The 17,038-nt window shown below is 46.0% G+C and overlaps 1 protein-coding gene across 1 annotated transcript in view; it reads left to right on the top strand.

Annotated features, from left to right (window-relative positions):
- Window positions 1-17,038, top strand: part of LOC122940242 (alpha-2-macroglobulin-like) — a 140,867-nt gene that overhangs the window by 19,730 nt on the left and 104,099 nt on the right. Inside the window, exon 5 of the mRNA XM_044296776.1 lies at window positions 1,832-1,852. Coding sequence (XP_044152711.1) covers window positions 1,832-1,852 — 21 coding nt within the window. The remainder of the gene's footprint in view (window positions 1-1,831; window positions 1,853-17,038) is intronic.

The following is a 17,038-nucleotide window of genomic DNA, read 5'->3' on the forward strand; positions in this document are numbered from 1 at the left end:
TCCTATGCTCAGCTCTCCCTGACTACGAATGAACCGAACATGCATCATCGGGTGCTAATGGCACCCGATGACACGTTCCAGCCAGTCAATCACTGTAATGCCAGTAGCCAACATAGCTACTGGCATTACAGTGAGGGCAGTACTTAGCCACACGTTTATTGGCAGCGTAGCAGGCAAGAAAAGTGCGGGGAGGAGACTCAAGCATGGTGCTCGAGCACATGCGGTACTCGGCCGAGTACCACCATGTGTCGAGCATCGAGATGTTCAAGCCGAACAGGTGTTTAGCTAAGCATGCTCGATCAACACTACAACTAAGCAAGGCTTATCTAATGGATCAAAGATCAACATCTAAAAATAAAATAAAAATGTCCAACAGTACGATATAAACAAAGACACAAATTCATCAATATGTTTCTAAAAACATGAATGATGATCTCCACAATCTTTCACTCACCACAATGTGCTGACCATGACCACTAGACCACCCAGCAGCACTGGCGTAAGCCACTTGGAAAGTAGCTAAGAAATGCTACAACTGACAACTGCACTGTTAGGAAGTTGTAGTATTTTCTGTGCAGTATGACAGGTGGCCATTACTGCTCAGAGGTCATGTCATCGTGGTATCCACAGGATTCAGTGGCAGCTTAGCGGAGAATTGTGAGGAGTAAAGGACTAGTGAGGTAAAAAACTGTATCACAGTTTTAGAATATGTGGCATAGAAAACTCTGAAGTGCCTCAATGTAATCATTTTCACTTCTCATGTGGCACTGTGTAGTAAGTTATCCACCCAATGTGTATGACTGCTAATTTTGAACCAAGAAAATCAGCTTTACTATGCCTATGTCTATGGCCCAGTTGCCAACAGTTCTGAATTTGCAAGGACCGTTCCTAATTTTTAGAGGCAGTCCTAGCAAATATGAGCTGTCCCGGTGTAACAGGCCAGACTATACCCACAGTCCAAACTATACCTGGGGTTAAAGTGGCCTGGGCTAGTTCATACTCCGATATATAAATTGGCCTAGGCCAAAATATACCCGGGTTATAAATTAGCCTAGGCCAATTCATGCACCTTCATTATGGCCTGGAGGGATATAGTCTGGCCTAGGCTATTTTACACCCCTGGGTATAGAGTTTATCCCTCCAGGTATAGTCTGGCCTGGAGGGGTATAGTTGGGCCTAGGCTATTTTACACCCCGGGGTAAAGTTTGGCCAAGGACAGTTAATCCCCTGGGTATACTCTGGCCTGGGCCAAACTATACCGGGGTTTTGTCTGGGAAGGGGTTAATTTGGCCTGCTACACCAGGGCCAAAATAGATGTGGTTTATACAAATGCTGTTAATAAGTGGGCTTTCCCACAGCTGTTTGTTTTCTGGCTCACAGCAGTGGCATTCTGTGCACACCATGTCACTGCTGCAGCCAATTATTGACCTCATCACTATCTTATATGCTGCTGATGCCATTGATGGCTGCATGGTGACCTGTATGGACAGAATGCCACTGCTGCAGCCAGGAAGATGAAATCAGCCGTGGCGAGGATGGAAGCACAGTACGGGAAGTCACAGTGAAGAAGAGTTGTAAATATTTTTCTTCTTTTGCTATTTTAGAACATTTATAGGGGCAGCCCCAGTTTTAATTTAACTCGGACAACCCCTTTTAATGGCTCCTCGCCTTCTGATTAGGAGAGGGGCTTGAGTAACCTAGAGTTTATAGCTTTAGTATACATCATATAATATTCACTAGATATGATCGGTCATAATATATATTATTTGATATAAGTATATTTTAAATATACTGTAACTACTAATATTTTTCTTTCTTTTTTTTTTTTCAGTATCCTTTGGTTGAAATTAGAGTAAGTACATGACATAAACTCCTAAAACTGATATGTTATAATACTAATTTGATACAGTACATTTACTTGCACATGTTTATGGAGAGTTAAAGGGTCTTTCCGGGACTTTTCTACTGATGACCTATCCTCTGGTTAGATCATCTGAATCTGATTGGTGGGGTTCAAACACCTGGGGCCCCCGCCAATCAGCGGTTTGACAAGGCACTGGCGCTCACAGTAGCGTTATGTCCTACTGAGAGTTTTTCTGAGGCCATATTCACACGGCCTAGGTTCAGCTTAGCCCCATTGAAGAGAATGGGGCTAAGCTCAGAATGGCCACTATGAAATGAACAGCTCTGTGCTTGGTAAGCACAGAGAAGGTTGCAGCGTTCACAGGAGTGCTGGGGGCTTCTTAAACAGATGATCGTCGGGGTTCCGGGTGTCAGACCCCCACTGATCAGATAGGATCCCCCACTCATCCAGAGTATTGGTCATCAGTAGAAATGTCTCAGATAACCCTTTTAAATTAGTTGTCATAAAAAGTCATAAAAAACGTTTTTTATTGTTTTTTAAAATTCTAATTAATAAAATTGAAAGCTTAAATACTTTGTTTACGTAAATGCAACCAATGTCACATTTTCAGTGCCGGACCCAAAGTTCAGAAAGTTACACTTCCACGTTAAAGAAGGCTGACTGTAGGCTTCAGTTCATTAGCTAAGCCCCCTTCTCTGTCTCTGCACCAAATGTGATAAGGAGAGAGCATAGCTTCAAGGGGTATTCCCATCCCAGACATTGATGGTATATTGTACTTCCATATCAGTGAAAGGAAAGCATCCATGCAAGCACTGTGTGCTCGCCTTGACTTCGGGGACCCTGTTCTGGAGCTAGGACTTGGTCCCAGAGGTGGGACCTGCAACTTTCTGGCTTTGATGGCATATCCCATTAAAGTTTGAGACGGGTATAACTCTTTAACTAATCCTGACTGCTAGCCCCCTTCAAGCATGTCACTGCAACAGAGGGGGTTTGAAAGAATGTGGAAGTAGAGCTTCCTGGACCACGGGACCAGCATTAAAATTAGGACATTGGTAGATATTTCATAATTGAAGTACATGAGCACGTTTTATTAATTTAATTCAGACCACTAGTTATGTTGCCAGACCACAGCTTTAATTTTTATGGTTCCACTAATCCAATTATGAGTAGTTACTTAAAGAAGCAGATTTAGTTTAGCACTGCCCCCATTTATAAAGTACATAAGGGATAGGGTAGTGCAGTCAGACATCCTGCACGATAATACAATTTATTGCTAAAGAATGTACAAGTATACTAACTTAGATTGGGTGACCACCATGAATTAGATTTTAACATATAATACAGAATACTATGAAAAATTCAGAATAGGTGGTGGAGGGCCAAGATCCATCATAGCACAGACTAAAAGTAAGGTGTATGAAGACTTAAAGGGGTTTTCTCGATACTGTTGATCTACAGTATATGTTTGTAAGATGACTGTATGGAATTTACCAATAGCCTTCGTTAAAATTCTATGCCATTTTCAATATTTTATTGGGTATTCCTCCTTGTTTGTCAAGTTTTTTAAGCTGTCCAAGGGGAGGTCCTGTCCATAACATGACTGCTGGTGGACATCAGGGTGCCTCAGTGCTTAGTACTGATGCCTTGCAATGCTGGGGCTTTAAGTTTGAATCTGACCAAGGACAACATCTGCATGCGGTTTATATGTTTGTCTTTGCATGAGGTTCCTTCAGGTACTCTGGTTCCCTACTAATAGGGAACTTAGATTGTTACCTCCATTGGAGACAGCGTGTGAAGAGAACATATATAAAGCGATACAGATTACGTCAGCGCTATATAAATGAGTAAAATAAATCAAAAGCAAACTAAAATAAATGCTGATGGAGGGTCATGTAACCCAGCAAAATCACCTCCATGTGATTTCTCCCCCATTCATATACACAGCATTGCACCTGCCACTGGCACTGTTTGCAGTTTAGTGCAAGTGTGGGGCGTTTGTATGGATGAGACTGAGTTATCTGGCCCATGAACTACATTTTGGAGACTACAAAATTAATATACCTAATAGCTTTGAAAAATACTTTAAAGAGGACCTTTCACCGATTATTACACTGTGAACTAAGTATACAGACATGTAGAGCGGCGCCCGGGGATCTCACTGCACTTACTATTATCCCCGGGCTCCGCTCCATTCTCCCGCTATGCCCTCCGGTATCTCCACTCACTAAGTTATAATAGGCGGAGTCTGCCCTTGTTCTACTGTAGCGCTGGCCAATTGCATTGCAGAGATCACAGCCTGGGAGAAAATAACCTCCCAGGATGTGAGCTCTGCGCTGCGATTGGCCAGTGCTAGAGCAAAACAAGGGCACACTCTGCCTACCATAACTTAGTGGCCAGAGATACTGGAGGGAATAGCGGGAGAACGGAGCGGCGCCCAGAGATAATAGTAAGTGCAGTGAGATCCCCGGGCGCCACTCTACATGTCTGTATTCTTAGTTCACAGTGTAAAAATCGGTGAAAGGTCCTCTTTAAGGTTCCACAAAACTATATAACTAACTGTTGAGAACCGCCATCAGCAGCCATTTTATGGACATGACCTCTAAGCAGAAAATACAAAAGAGTAGGTAAATAATGGAGCAAACTACCTTATGAAACATAGAAAATGACACAGAATTTCAACAAAAGCTATATTAGTAACTTCCATATAGTCCTCTTACAAATACATTGGTCAACAGTAGAGTTGAGCGAACACCTGGATGTTCGGGTTCGAGAAGTTCGGCCGAACATCCCGGAAATGTTCGGGTTCGGGATCCGAACCCGATCCGAACTTCGTCCCGAACCCGAACCCCATTGAAGTCAATGGGGACCCGAACTTTTCGGCACTAAAAAGGCTGTAAAACAGCCCAGGAAAGAGCTAGAGGGCTGCAAAAGGCAGCAACATGTAGGTAAATCCCCTGCAAACAAATGTGGATAGGGAAATGAATTAAATTAAAAATTAAATAAATAAAAATTAACCAAAATCAATTGGAGAGAGGTTCCATAGCAGAGAATCTGGCTTCCCGTCACCCACCACTGGAACAGTCCATTCTCAGATATTTAGGCCCCGGCACCCAGGCAGAGGAGAGAGGTCCCGTAACAGAGAATCTGTCTTCATGTCAGCAGAGAATTAGTCTGCATGTCATAGCAGAGAATGAGGCTTCACGTCAGCCACCACTGCAACAGTCCATTGGCATATATTTAGGCCCAGCACCCAGGCAGAGGAGGGAGGTCCCGTAACAGAGAATCTGTCTTCATGTCAGCAGAGAATTAGTCTGCATGTCATAGCAGAGAATGAGGCTTCACGTCAGCCACCACTGCAACAGTCCATTGGCATATATTTAGGCCCAGCACACACACAGGCAGAGGAGAGAGGTCCCGTAACAGAGAATCTGGCTTCATGTCAGCAGAGAATCAGTCTGCATGTCATAGCAGAGAATGAGGCTTCACGTCAGCCACCACTGCAACAGTCCATTGGCATATATTTAGGCCCAGCACACACACAGGCAGAGGAGAGAGGTCCCGTAACAGAGGATCTGGCTTCATGTCAGCAGAGAATCAGTCTGCATGTCATAGCAGAGAATCAGGCTTCACGTCAGCCACCACTGCAACAGTCCATTGTCATAAATTTAGGCCCAGCACCCAGGCAGAGGAGAGAGGTCCCGTAACAGACAATCTGGCTTCATGTCAGCAGAGAATTAGTCTGCATGTCATAGCAGAGAATGAGGCTTCACGTCAGCCACCACTGCAACAGTCCATTGGCATATATTTAGGCCTAGCACACAGGCAGAGGAGAGAGGTCCCGTAACAGACAATCTGGCTTCATGTCAGCAGAGAATCAGTCTGCATGTCATAGCAGAGAATGAGGCTTCACGTCACCCACCACTGCAACAGTCCATTGGCATATATTTAGGCCTAGCACACAGGCAGAGCAGAGAGGTCCCGTAACAGACAATCTGGCTTCATGACAGCAGAGAATCAGTCTGCATGTCATAGCAGAGAATGAGGCTTCACGTCAGCCACCACTGCAACAGTCCATTGGCATATATTTAGGCCCAGCACACACACAGGCAGAGGAGAGAGGTCCCGTAACAGACAATCTGGCTTCATGTCAGCAGAGAATTAGTCTGCATGTCATAGCAGAGAATGAGGCTTCACGTCACCCACCACTGCAACAGTCCATTGGCATATATTTAGGCCCAGCACCCAGGCAGAGGAGGGAGGTCCCGTAACAGAGAATCTGTCTTCATGTCAGCAGAGAATTAGTCTGCATGTCATAGCAGAGAATGAGGCTTCACGTCACCCACCACTGCAACAGTCCATTGGCATATATTTAGGCCTAGCACACAGGCAGAGCAGAGAGGTCCCGTAACAGACAATCTGGCTTCATGACAGCAGAGAATCAGTCTGCATGTCATAGCAGAGAATGAGGCTTCACGTCACCCACCACTGCAACAGTCCATTGGCATATATTTAGGCCTAGCACACAGGCAGAGCAGAGAGGTCCCGTAACAGACGATCTGGCTTCATGTCAGCAGAGAATCAGTCTGCATGTCATAGCAGAGAATGAGGCTTCACGTCAGCCACCACTGCAACAGTCCATTGGCATATATTTAGGCCCAGCACCCAGGCAGAGGAGGGAGGTCCCGTAACAGAGAATCTGTCTTCATGTCAGCAGAGAATTAGTCTGCATGTCATAGCAGAGAATGAGGCTTCACGTCAGCCACCACTGCAACAGTCCATTGGCATATATTTAGGCCCAGCACACACACAGGCAGAGGAGAGAGGTCCCGTAACAGAGAATCTGTCTTCATGTCAGCAGAGAATTAGTCTGCATGTCATAGCAGAGAATCAGGCTTCACGTCACCCACCACTGCAACAGTCCATTGGCATATATTTAGGCCCAGCACCCAGGCAGAGGAGGGAGGTCCCGTAACAGAGAATCTGTCTTCATGTCAGCAGAGAATTAGTCTGCATGTCATAGCAGAGAATGAGGCTTCACGTCAGCCACCACTGCAACAGTCCATTGGCATATATTTAGGCCCAGCACACACACAGGCAGAGGAGAGAGGTCCCGTAACAGAGAATCTGTCTTCATGTCAGCAGAGAATTAGTCTGCATGTCATAGCAGAGAATGAGGCTTCACGTCAGCCACCACTGCAACAGTCCATTGGCATATATTTAGGCCCAGCACACACACAGGCAGAGGAGAGAGGTCCCGTAACAGACAATCTGGCTTCATGTCAGCAGAGAATTAGTCTGCATGTCATAGCAGAGAATGAGGCTTCACGTCACCCACCACTGCAACAGTCCATTGGCATATATTTAGGCCCAGCACCCAGGCAGAGGAGGGAGGTCCCGTAACAGAGAATCTGTCTTCATGTCAGCAGAGAATTAGTCTGCATGTCATAGCAGAGAATGAGGCTTCACGTCAGCCACCACTGCAACAGTCCATTGGCATATATTTAGGCCCAGCACACACACAGGCAGAGGAGAGAGGTCCCGTAACAGAGGATCTGGCTTCATGTCAGCAGAGAATCAGTCTGCATGTCATAGCAGAGAATCAGGCTTCACGTCAGCCACCACTGCAACAGTCCATTGGCATATATTTAGGCCTAGCACACAGGCAGAGGAGAGAGGTCCCGTAACAGACAATCTGGCTTCATGTCAGCAGAGAATCAGTCTGCATGTCATAGCAGAGAATGAGGCTTCACGTCAGCCACCACTGCAACAGTCCATTGTCATAAATTTAGGCCCAGCACCCAGGCAGAGGAGAGAGGTCCCGTAACAGACAATCTGGCTTCATGTCAGCAGAGAATTAGTCTGCATGTCATAGCAGAGAATCAGGCTTCATGTCAGCCACCACTGCAACAGTCCATTGGCATATATTTAGGCCTAGCACACAGGCAGAGGAGAGGTTCATTCAACTTTGGGTAGCATCGCAATATAATGGTAAAATGAAAATAAAAATAGGATTGAATGAGGAAGTGCCCTGGAGTCCAATAATATATGGTTATGGGGAGGTAGTTAATGTCTAATCTGGACAAGGGACGGACAGGTCCTGTGGGATCCATGCCTGGTTCATTTTTATGAACGTCAGCTTGTCCACATTGGCTGTAGACAGGCGGCTGCGTTTGTCTGTAATGACGCCCCCTGCCGTGCTGAATACACGTTCAGACAAAACGCTGGCTGCCGGGCAGGCCAGCACCTCCAAGGCATAAAAGGCTAGCTCTGGCCACGTGGACAATTTAGAGACCCAGAAGTTGAATGGGGCCGAACCATCAGTCAGTACGTGGAGGGGTGTGCACACGTACTGTTCCACCATGTTAGTGAAATGTTGCCTCCTGCTAACACGTTGCGTATCAGGTGGTGGTGCAGTTAGCTGTGGCGTGTTGACAAAAGTTTTCCACATCTCTGCCATGCTAACCCTGCCCTCAGAGGAGCTGGCCGTGACACAGCTGCCTTGGCGACCTCTTGCTCCTCCTCTGCCTTGGCCTTGGGCTTCCACTTGTTCCCCTGTGACATTTGGGAATGCTCTCAGTAGCGCGTCTACCAACGTGCGCTTGTACTCGCGCATCTTCCTATCACGCTCCAGTGCAGGAAGTAAGGTGGGCACATTGTCTTTGTAGCGTGGATCCAGCAGGGTGGCAACCCAGTAGTCCGCACAGGTTAAAATGTGGGCAACTCTGCTGTCGTTGCGCAGGCACTGCAGCATGTAGTCGCTCATGTGTGCCAGGCTGCCCAGGGATAAGGACAAGCTGTCCTCTGTGGGAGGCGTATCGTCATCGTCCTGCCTTTCCCCCCAGCCACGCACCAGTGATGGACCCGAGCTGCGTTGGGTGCCACCCCGCTGTGACCATGCTTCATCCTCATCCTCCTCCACCTCCTCCTCATCCTCGTCCTCCTCGTCCTCCAGTAGTGGGCCCTGGCTGGCCACATTTGTACCTGGCCTCTGCTGTTGCCAAAAACCTCCCTCTGAGTCACTTCGAAGAGACTGGCCTGAAAGTGCTAAAAATGACCCCTCTTCCTCCTCCTCCTCCTCCTCCTCCTGGGCCACCTCCTCTTCCATCATCGCCCTAAGTGTTTTCTCAAGGAGACATAGAAGTGGTATTGTAACGCTGATAACGGTGTCATCGCCACTGGCCATGTTGGTGGAGTACTCGAAACAGCGCAACAGGGCACACAGGTCTCGCATGGAGGCCCAGTCATTGGTGGTGAAGTGGTGCTGTTCTGTAGTGCGACTGACCCGTGCGTGCTGCAGCTGAAACTCCACTATGGCCTGCTGCTGCTCGCACAGTCTGTCCAGCATGTGCAAGGTGGAGTTCCACCTGGTGGGCACGTCGCATATGAGGCGGTGAGCGGGAAGGCCGAAGTTACGCTGTAGCGCAGACAGGCGAGCAGCAGCAGGATGTGAACGCCGGAAGCGCGAACAGACGGCCCGCACTTTATGCAGCAGCTCTGACATGTCGGGGTAGTTGTGAATGAACTTCTGCACCACCAAATTCAGCACATGCGCCAAGCAAGGGATGTGCGTCAAATTGGCTAGTCCCAGAGCTGCAACGAGATTTCGCCCATTATCACACACCACCAGGCCGGGCTTGAGGCTCACCGGCAGCAACCACTCGTCGGTCTGTTGTTCTATACCCCGCCACAACTCCTGTGCGGTGTGGGGCCTGTCCCCCAAACATATGAGTTTCAGAATGGCCTGCTGACGTTTACCCCGGGCTGTGCTGAAGTTGGTGGTGAAGGTGTGTGGCTGACTGGATGAGCAGGTGGAAGAAGAGGAGGAGGAAGCCGAGAAGGAGGAGGTGGCAACAGGAGGCAAAGAATGTTGCCCTGCGATCCTTGGCGGCGGAAGGACGTGCGCCAAACAGCTCTCCGCCTGGGGCCCAGCTGCCACTACATTTACCCAGTGTGCAGTTAGGGAGATATAGCGTCCCTGGCCGTGCTTACTGGTCCACGTATCTGTGGTTAGGTGGACCTTGCCACAGATGGCGTTGCGCAGTGCACACTTGATTTTATCGGATACTTGGTTGTGCAGGGAAGGCACGGCTCTCTTGGAGAAGTAGTGCCGGCTGGGAACAACATACTGTGGGACAGCAAGCGACATGAGCTGTTTGAAGCTGTCTGTGTCCACCAGCCTAAATGACAGCATTTCATAGGCCAGTAGTTTAGAAATGCTGGCATTCAGGGCCAGGGATCGAGGGTGGCTAGGTGGGAATTTACGCTTTCTATCAAATGTTTGTGAGATGGAGAGCTGAACGCTGGCGTGTGACATGGTTGAGACGCTTGGTGACGGAGGTGGTGGTGGTGGTGTTGGTGGTACATCCCCTGTTTGCTGGGCGGCAGGTGCCAACGTTCCTCCAGAGGCGGAGGAAGAGGCCGAGGCGGCAGCAGCAGAATAGGCCGAGGCGGCAGCAGCAGAAGAGGTAGCAGGGGGAGCCTGAGTGACTTCCTTGGTTTTAAGGTGTTTACTCCACTGCAGTTCATGCTTTGCATGCAGGTGCCTGGTCATGCAGGTTGTGCTCAGGTTCAGAACGTTAATGCCTCGCTTCAGGCTCTGATGGCACAGCGTGCAAACCACTCGGGTCTTGTCGTCAGCACATTGTTTGAAGAAGTGCCATGCCAGGGAACTCCTTGAAGCTGCCTTTGGGGTGCTCGGTCCCAGATGGCGGCGGTCAGTAGCAGGCGGAGTCTCTTGGCGGCGGGTGTTCTGCTTTTGCCCACTGCTCCCTCTTTTGCTACGCTGTTGGCTCAGTCTCACCACTGCCTCTTCCTCCGAACTGTGAAAGTCAGTGGCACGACCTTCATTCCATGTGGGGTCTAGGACCTCATCGTCCCCTGCATCGTCTTCCACCCAGTCTTGATCCCTGACCTCCTGTTCAGTCTGCACACTGCAGAAAGACGCAGCAGTTGGCACCTGTGTTTCGTCATCATCAGAGACATGCTGAGGTGGTATTCCCATGTCCTCATCATCAGGAAACATAAGTGGTTGTGCGTCAGTGCATTCTATGTCTTTCACCGCTGGGGAAGGGCTAGGTGGATGCCCTTGGGAAACCCTGCCAGCGGAGTCTTCAAACAGCATAAGAGACTGCTGCATAACTTGAGGCTGAGACAGTTTCCCTGGTATGCATGGGGGTGATGTGACAGACTGATGGGGTTGGTTTTCAGGCGCCATCTGTGCGCTTTCTGAAGAAGACTGGGTTGGAGATAATGTGAACGTGCTGGATCCACTGTCGGCCACCCAATTGACTAATGCCTGTACCTGCTCAGGCCTTACCATCCTTAGAACGGCATTGGGCCCCACCATATATCGCTGTAAATTCTGGCGGCTACTGGGACCTGAGGTAGTTGGTACACTAGGACGTGTGGATGTGGCAGAACGGCCACGTACTCTCCCAGCACCAGAGGGTCCACTAACACCACCACGACCATGTCCACGTCCGCGTCCCTTACTAGATGTTTTTCTCATTGTTATGGTTCACCACAACAAATATATTATTTGGCCCAATGTATTGTATTCAAATTCAGCGGGATATAAATTTGAGGCCTAGTATTTAGGCGCTGGGTGACCGGTATGGATTTAGTGACAGAATTAGACTTGGAAATGCACAGAAGCGTGTGTGTGAAGTTATTCTGAATGACCCTATGTGCACCTTCAATATGATCTACCCTTTTAGGGATAGATTTCAAATAGCTCTGATATAGCAGAAACGACTAAATTATGAAATTGCTAAATTGGGAATTGTATTTCAACCCAGAACAAAAAATGTGCTTTGACGGACACTAAATAACTTTCCCAGCCACAACAGGACAGCGGTAACGAGAGATTTAGCGGGATATAAATTTGAGGCCTAGTATTTAGGCGCTGGGTGACAGGTATGGGTTTAGTGACAGAATTAGATTTGGAAATGCACAGTATCGGGTGTGTGAAGTTATTCTGAATGACCCTATGTGCACCTTGAATATTATATACCCTTTTAGGGATAGATTTCAAATAGCTCTGATATAGCAGAAACCACTAAATTATGAAATTGCTAAATTGGGAATTGTATTTCAACCCAGAACAAGAAATGTGCTTGAACGGACACTAAATAACTCGCCCAGCTACAGCACTAAGGACAGATTTAGCGGGATATAAATTTGAGGCCTAGTATTTAGGCGCTGGGTGACAGGTATGGGTTTAGTGCCAGAATTAGACTTGGAAATACACAGTAGCGGGTGTGTGTGAAGTTATTCTGAATGACCCAATGTGCACCTTGAATATTATATACCCTTTTAGGGATAGATTTCAAATAGCTCTGATATAGCAGAAACCACTAAATTATGAAATTGCTAAATTGGGAATTGTATTTCAACCCAGAACAAGAAATGTGCTTGAACGGACACTAAATAACTCGCCCAGCTACAGCACTAAGGACAGATTTAGCGGGATATAAATTTGAGGCCTAGTATTTAGGCGCTGGGTGACAGGTATGGGTTTAGTGCCAGAATTAGACTTGGAAATACACAGTAGCGGGTGTGTGTGAAGTTATTCTGAATGACCCAATGTGCACCTTGAATATTATATACCCTTTTAGGGATAGATTTCAAATAGCTCTGATATAGCAGAAACCACTAAATTATGAAATTGCTAAATTGGGAATTGTATTTCAACCCAGAACAAGAAATGTGCTTGAACGGACACTAAATAACTCGCCCAGCTACAGCACTAAGGACAGATTTAGCGGGATATAAATTTGAGGCCTAGTATTTAGGCGCTGGGTGACAGGTATGGGTTTAGTGCCAGAATTAGACTTGGAAATACACAGTAGCGGGTGTGTGTGAAGTTATTCTGAATGACCCAATGTGCACCTTGAATATTATATACCCTTTTAGGGATAGATTTCAAATAGCTCTGATATAGCAGAAACCACTAAATTATGAAATTGCTAAATTGGGAATTGTATTTCAACCCAGAACAAGAAATGTGCTTGAACGGACACTAAATAACTCGCCCAGCTACAGCACTAAGGACAGATTTAGCGGGATATAAATTTGAGGCCTAGTATTTAGGCGCTGGGTGACAGGTATGGGTTTAGTGCCAGAATTAGTCTTGGAAATACACAGTAGCGAGTGTGTGTGAAGTTATTCTGAATGACCCAATGTGCACCTTGAATATTATATACCCTTTTAGGGATAGATTTCAAATAGCTCTGATATAGCAGAAACCACTAAATTATGAAATTGCTAAATTGGGAATTGTATTTCAACCCAGAACAAGAAATGTGCTTGAACGGACACTAAATAACTCGCCCAGCTACAGCACTAAGGACAGATTTAGCGGGATATAAATTTGAGGCCTAGTATTTAGGCGCTGGGTGACAGGTATGGGTTTAGTGCCAGAATTAGACTTGGAAATACACAGTAGCGGGTGTGTGTGAAGTTATTCTGAATGACCCAATGTGCACCTTGAATATTATATACCCTTTTAGGGATAGATTTCAAATAGCTCTGATATAGCAGAAACCACTAAATTATGAAATTGCTAAATTGGGAATTGTATTTCAACCCAGAACAAGAAATGTGCTTGAACGGACACTAAATAACTCGCCCAGCTACAGCACTAAGGACAGATTTAGCGGGATATAAATTTGAGGCCTAGTATTTAGGCGCTGGGTGACAGGTATGGGTTTAGTGCCAGAATTAGACTTGGAAATACACAGTAGCGGGTGTGTGTGAAGTTATTCTGAATGACCCAATGTGCACCTTGAATATTATATACCCTTTTAGGGATAGATTTCAAATAGCTCTGATATAGCAGAAACCACTAAATTATGAAATTGCTAAATTGGGAATTGTATTTCAACCCAGAACAAGAAATGTGCTTGAACGGACACTAAATAACTCGCCCAGCTACAGCACTAAGGACAGATTTAGCGGGATATAAATTTGAGGCCTAGTATTTAGGCGCTGGGTGACAGGTATGGGTTTAGTGCCAGAATTAGACTTGGAAATACACAGTAGCGGGTGTGTGTGAAGTTATTCTGAATGACCCAATGTGCACCTTGAATATTATATACCCTTTTAGGGATAGATTTCAAATAGCTCTGATATAGCAGAAACCACTAAATTATGAAATTGCTAAATTGGGAATTGTATTTCAACCCAGAACAAGAAATGTGCTTGAACGGACACTAAATAACTCGCCCAGCTACAGCACTAAGGACAGATTTAGCGGGATATAAATTTGAGGCCTAGTATTTAGGCGCTGGGTGACAGGTATGGGTTTAGTGCCAGAATTAGACTTGGAAATACACAGTAGCGGGTGTGTGTGAAGTTATTCTGAATGACCCAATGTGCACCTTGAATATTATATACCCTTTTAGGGATAGATTTCAAATAGCTCTGATATAGCAGAAACCACTAAATTATGAAATTGCTAAATTGGGAATTGTATTTCAACCCAGAACAAGAAATGTGCTTGAACGGACACTAAATAACTCGCCCAGCTACAGCACTAAGGACAGATTTAGCGGGATATAAATTTGAGGCCTAGTATTTAGGCGCTGGGTGACAGGTATGGGTTTAGTGCCAGAATTAGACTTGGAAATACACAGTAGCGGGTGTGTGTGAAGTTATTCTGAATGACCCAATGTGCACCTTGAATATTATATACCCTTTTAGGGATAGATTTCAAATAGCTCTGATATAGCAGAAACCACTAAATTATGAAATTGCTAAATTGGGAATTGTATTTCAACCCAGAACAAGAAATGTGCTTGAACGGACACTAAATAACTCGCCCAGCTACAGCACTAGGGACAGATTTAGCTGGATATAAATTTGAGGCCTAGTATTTAGGCGCTGCGTGACAGGTATGGGTTTAGTGACAGAATTAGACTTGGAAATACACAGTAGCGGGTGTGTGTGAAGTTATTCTGAATGACCCAATGTGCACCTTGAATATTATATACCCTTTTAGGGATAGATTTCAAATAGCTCTGATATAGCAGAAACCACTAAATTATGAAATTGCTAAATTGGGAATTGTATTTCAACCCAGAACAAGAAATGTGCTTGAACGGACACTAAATAACTCGCCCAGCTACAGCACTAAGGACAGATTTAGCGGGATATAAATTTGAGGCCTAGTATTTAGGCGCTGGGTGACAGGTATGGGTTTAGTGCCAGAATTAGACTTGGAAATACACAGTAGCGGGTGTGTGTGAAGTTATTCTGAATGACCCAATGTGCACCTTGAATATTATATACCCTTTTAGGGATAGATTTCAAATAGCTCTGATATAGCAGAAACCACTAAATTATGAAATTGCTAAATTGGGAATTGTATTTCAACCCAGAACAAGAAATGTGCTTGAACGGACACTAAATAACTCGCCCAGCTACAGCACTAAGGACAGATTTAGCGGGATATAAATTTGAGGCCTAGTATTTAGGCGCTGGGTGACAGGTATGGGTTTAGTGCCAGAATTAGACTTGGAAATACACAGTAGCGGGTGTGTGTGAAGTTATTCTGAATGACCCAATGTGCACCTTGAATATTATATACCCTTTTAGGGATAGATTTCAAATAGCTCTGATATAGCAGAAACCACTAAATTATGAAATTGCTAAATTGGGAATTGTATTTCAACCCAGAACAAGAAATGTGCTTGAACGGACACTAAATAACTCGCCCAGCTACAGCACTAGGGACAGATTTAGCTGGATATAAATTTGAGGCCTAGTATTTAGGCGCTGCGTGACAGGTATGGGTTTAGTGACAGAATTAGACTTGGAAATACACAGTAGCGGGTGTGTGTGAAGTTATTCTGAATGACCCAATGTGCACCTTGAATATTATATACCCTTTTAGGGATAGATTTCAAATAGCTCTGATATAGCAGAAACCACTAAATTATGAAATTGCTAAATTGGGAATTGTATTTCAACCCAGAACAAGAAATGTGCTTGAACGGACACTAAATAACTCGCCCAGCTACAGCACTAGGGACAGATTTAGCTGGATATAAATTTGAGGCCTAGTATTTAGGCGCTGGGTGACCGGTATGGATTTAGTGACAGAATTAGACTGGGATATGGCCAAAAAATAAACAGACTATTGCTGGTTAAATGCACTTGGTGTGACAGCTTCACCCTGATGTAGGCTTTAGCCAAAAAACAACCACACCATTGAGGGTTAAATGCACTTGGTGACAGGCGCAGCTTGCCCCTGATTTAGTATATGGCCAAAAAATGAACAGACTATTGCTGGTTAAATGCACTTGGTGTGACAGCTTCACCCTGATGTAGGCTTTAGCCAAAAAACAACCACACCATTGAGGGTTAAATGCACTTGGTGACAGGCGCAGCTTGCCCCTGATTTTGTATATGGCCAAAAAATGAACAGACTATTGCTGGTTAAATGCACTTGGTGTGACAGCTTCACCCTGATGTAGGCTTTAGCCAAAAAACAACCACACCATTGAGGGTTAAATGCACTTGGTCGCAGCTTGTGCTGGCGCACCACAAGACACAAAATGGCCGCCGATCACCCCAGAAAAATGTGACTGACAAACGGTCTGTGCAGCCTAAAAACAGTGAGCAATTGAGGATCAGCAGCTCAATGATCCACAGCTGCAGATCGATCAGTTAATCAAGTCCTTTGGAGGAGTTAATATGCCTAATCTCGCCCTACTGTCGCAGCCGCAACCTCTCCCTACGCTAATCAGAGCAGAGTGACGGGCGGCGCTATGTGACTCCAGCTTAAATAGAGGCTGGGTCACATGGTGCTCTGGCCAATCACAGCCATGCCAATAGTAGGCATGGCTGTGATGGCCTCTTGGGGCAAGTAGTATGACGCTTGTTGATTGGCTGCTTTGCAGCCTTTCAAAAAGCGCCAAGAAAGCGTCACAAAAGCGCGAAGAAAGCGACGAACACCGAACCCGAACCCGGACTTTTACGAAAATGTCCGGGTTCGGGTCCGTGTCACGGACACCCCCAAAATTCGGTACGAACCCGAACTATACAGTTCGAGTTCGCTCATCCCTAGTCAACAGTGGTCAATCCATTTAACTTAGTGTTTAAGTATGCAGTGGTTCATACATTCCATAGCGGGATCTACCCAGATCATCCAATGTTCACGTACAATGGTGT

Source organism: Bufo gargarizans, chromosome 6 (assembly GCF_014858855.1).
Source record: "Bufo gargarizans isolate SCDJY-AF-19 chromosome 6, ASM1485885v1, whole genome shotgun sequence".
Taxonomy (NCBI): domain Eukaryota; kingdom Metazoa; phylum Chordata; class Amphibia; order Anura; family Bufonidae; genus Bufo; species Bufo gargarizans.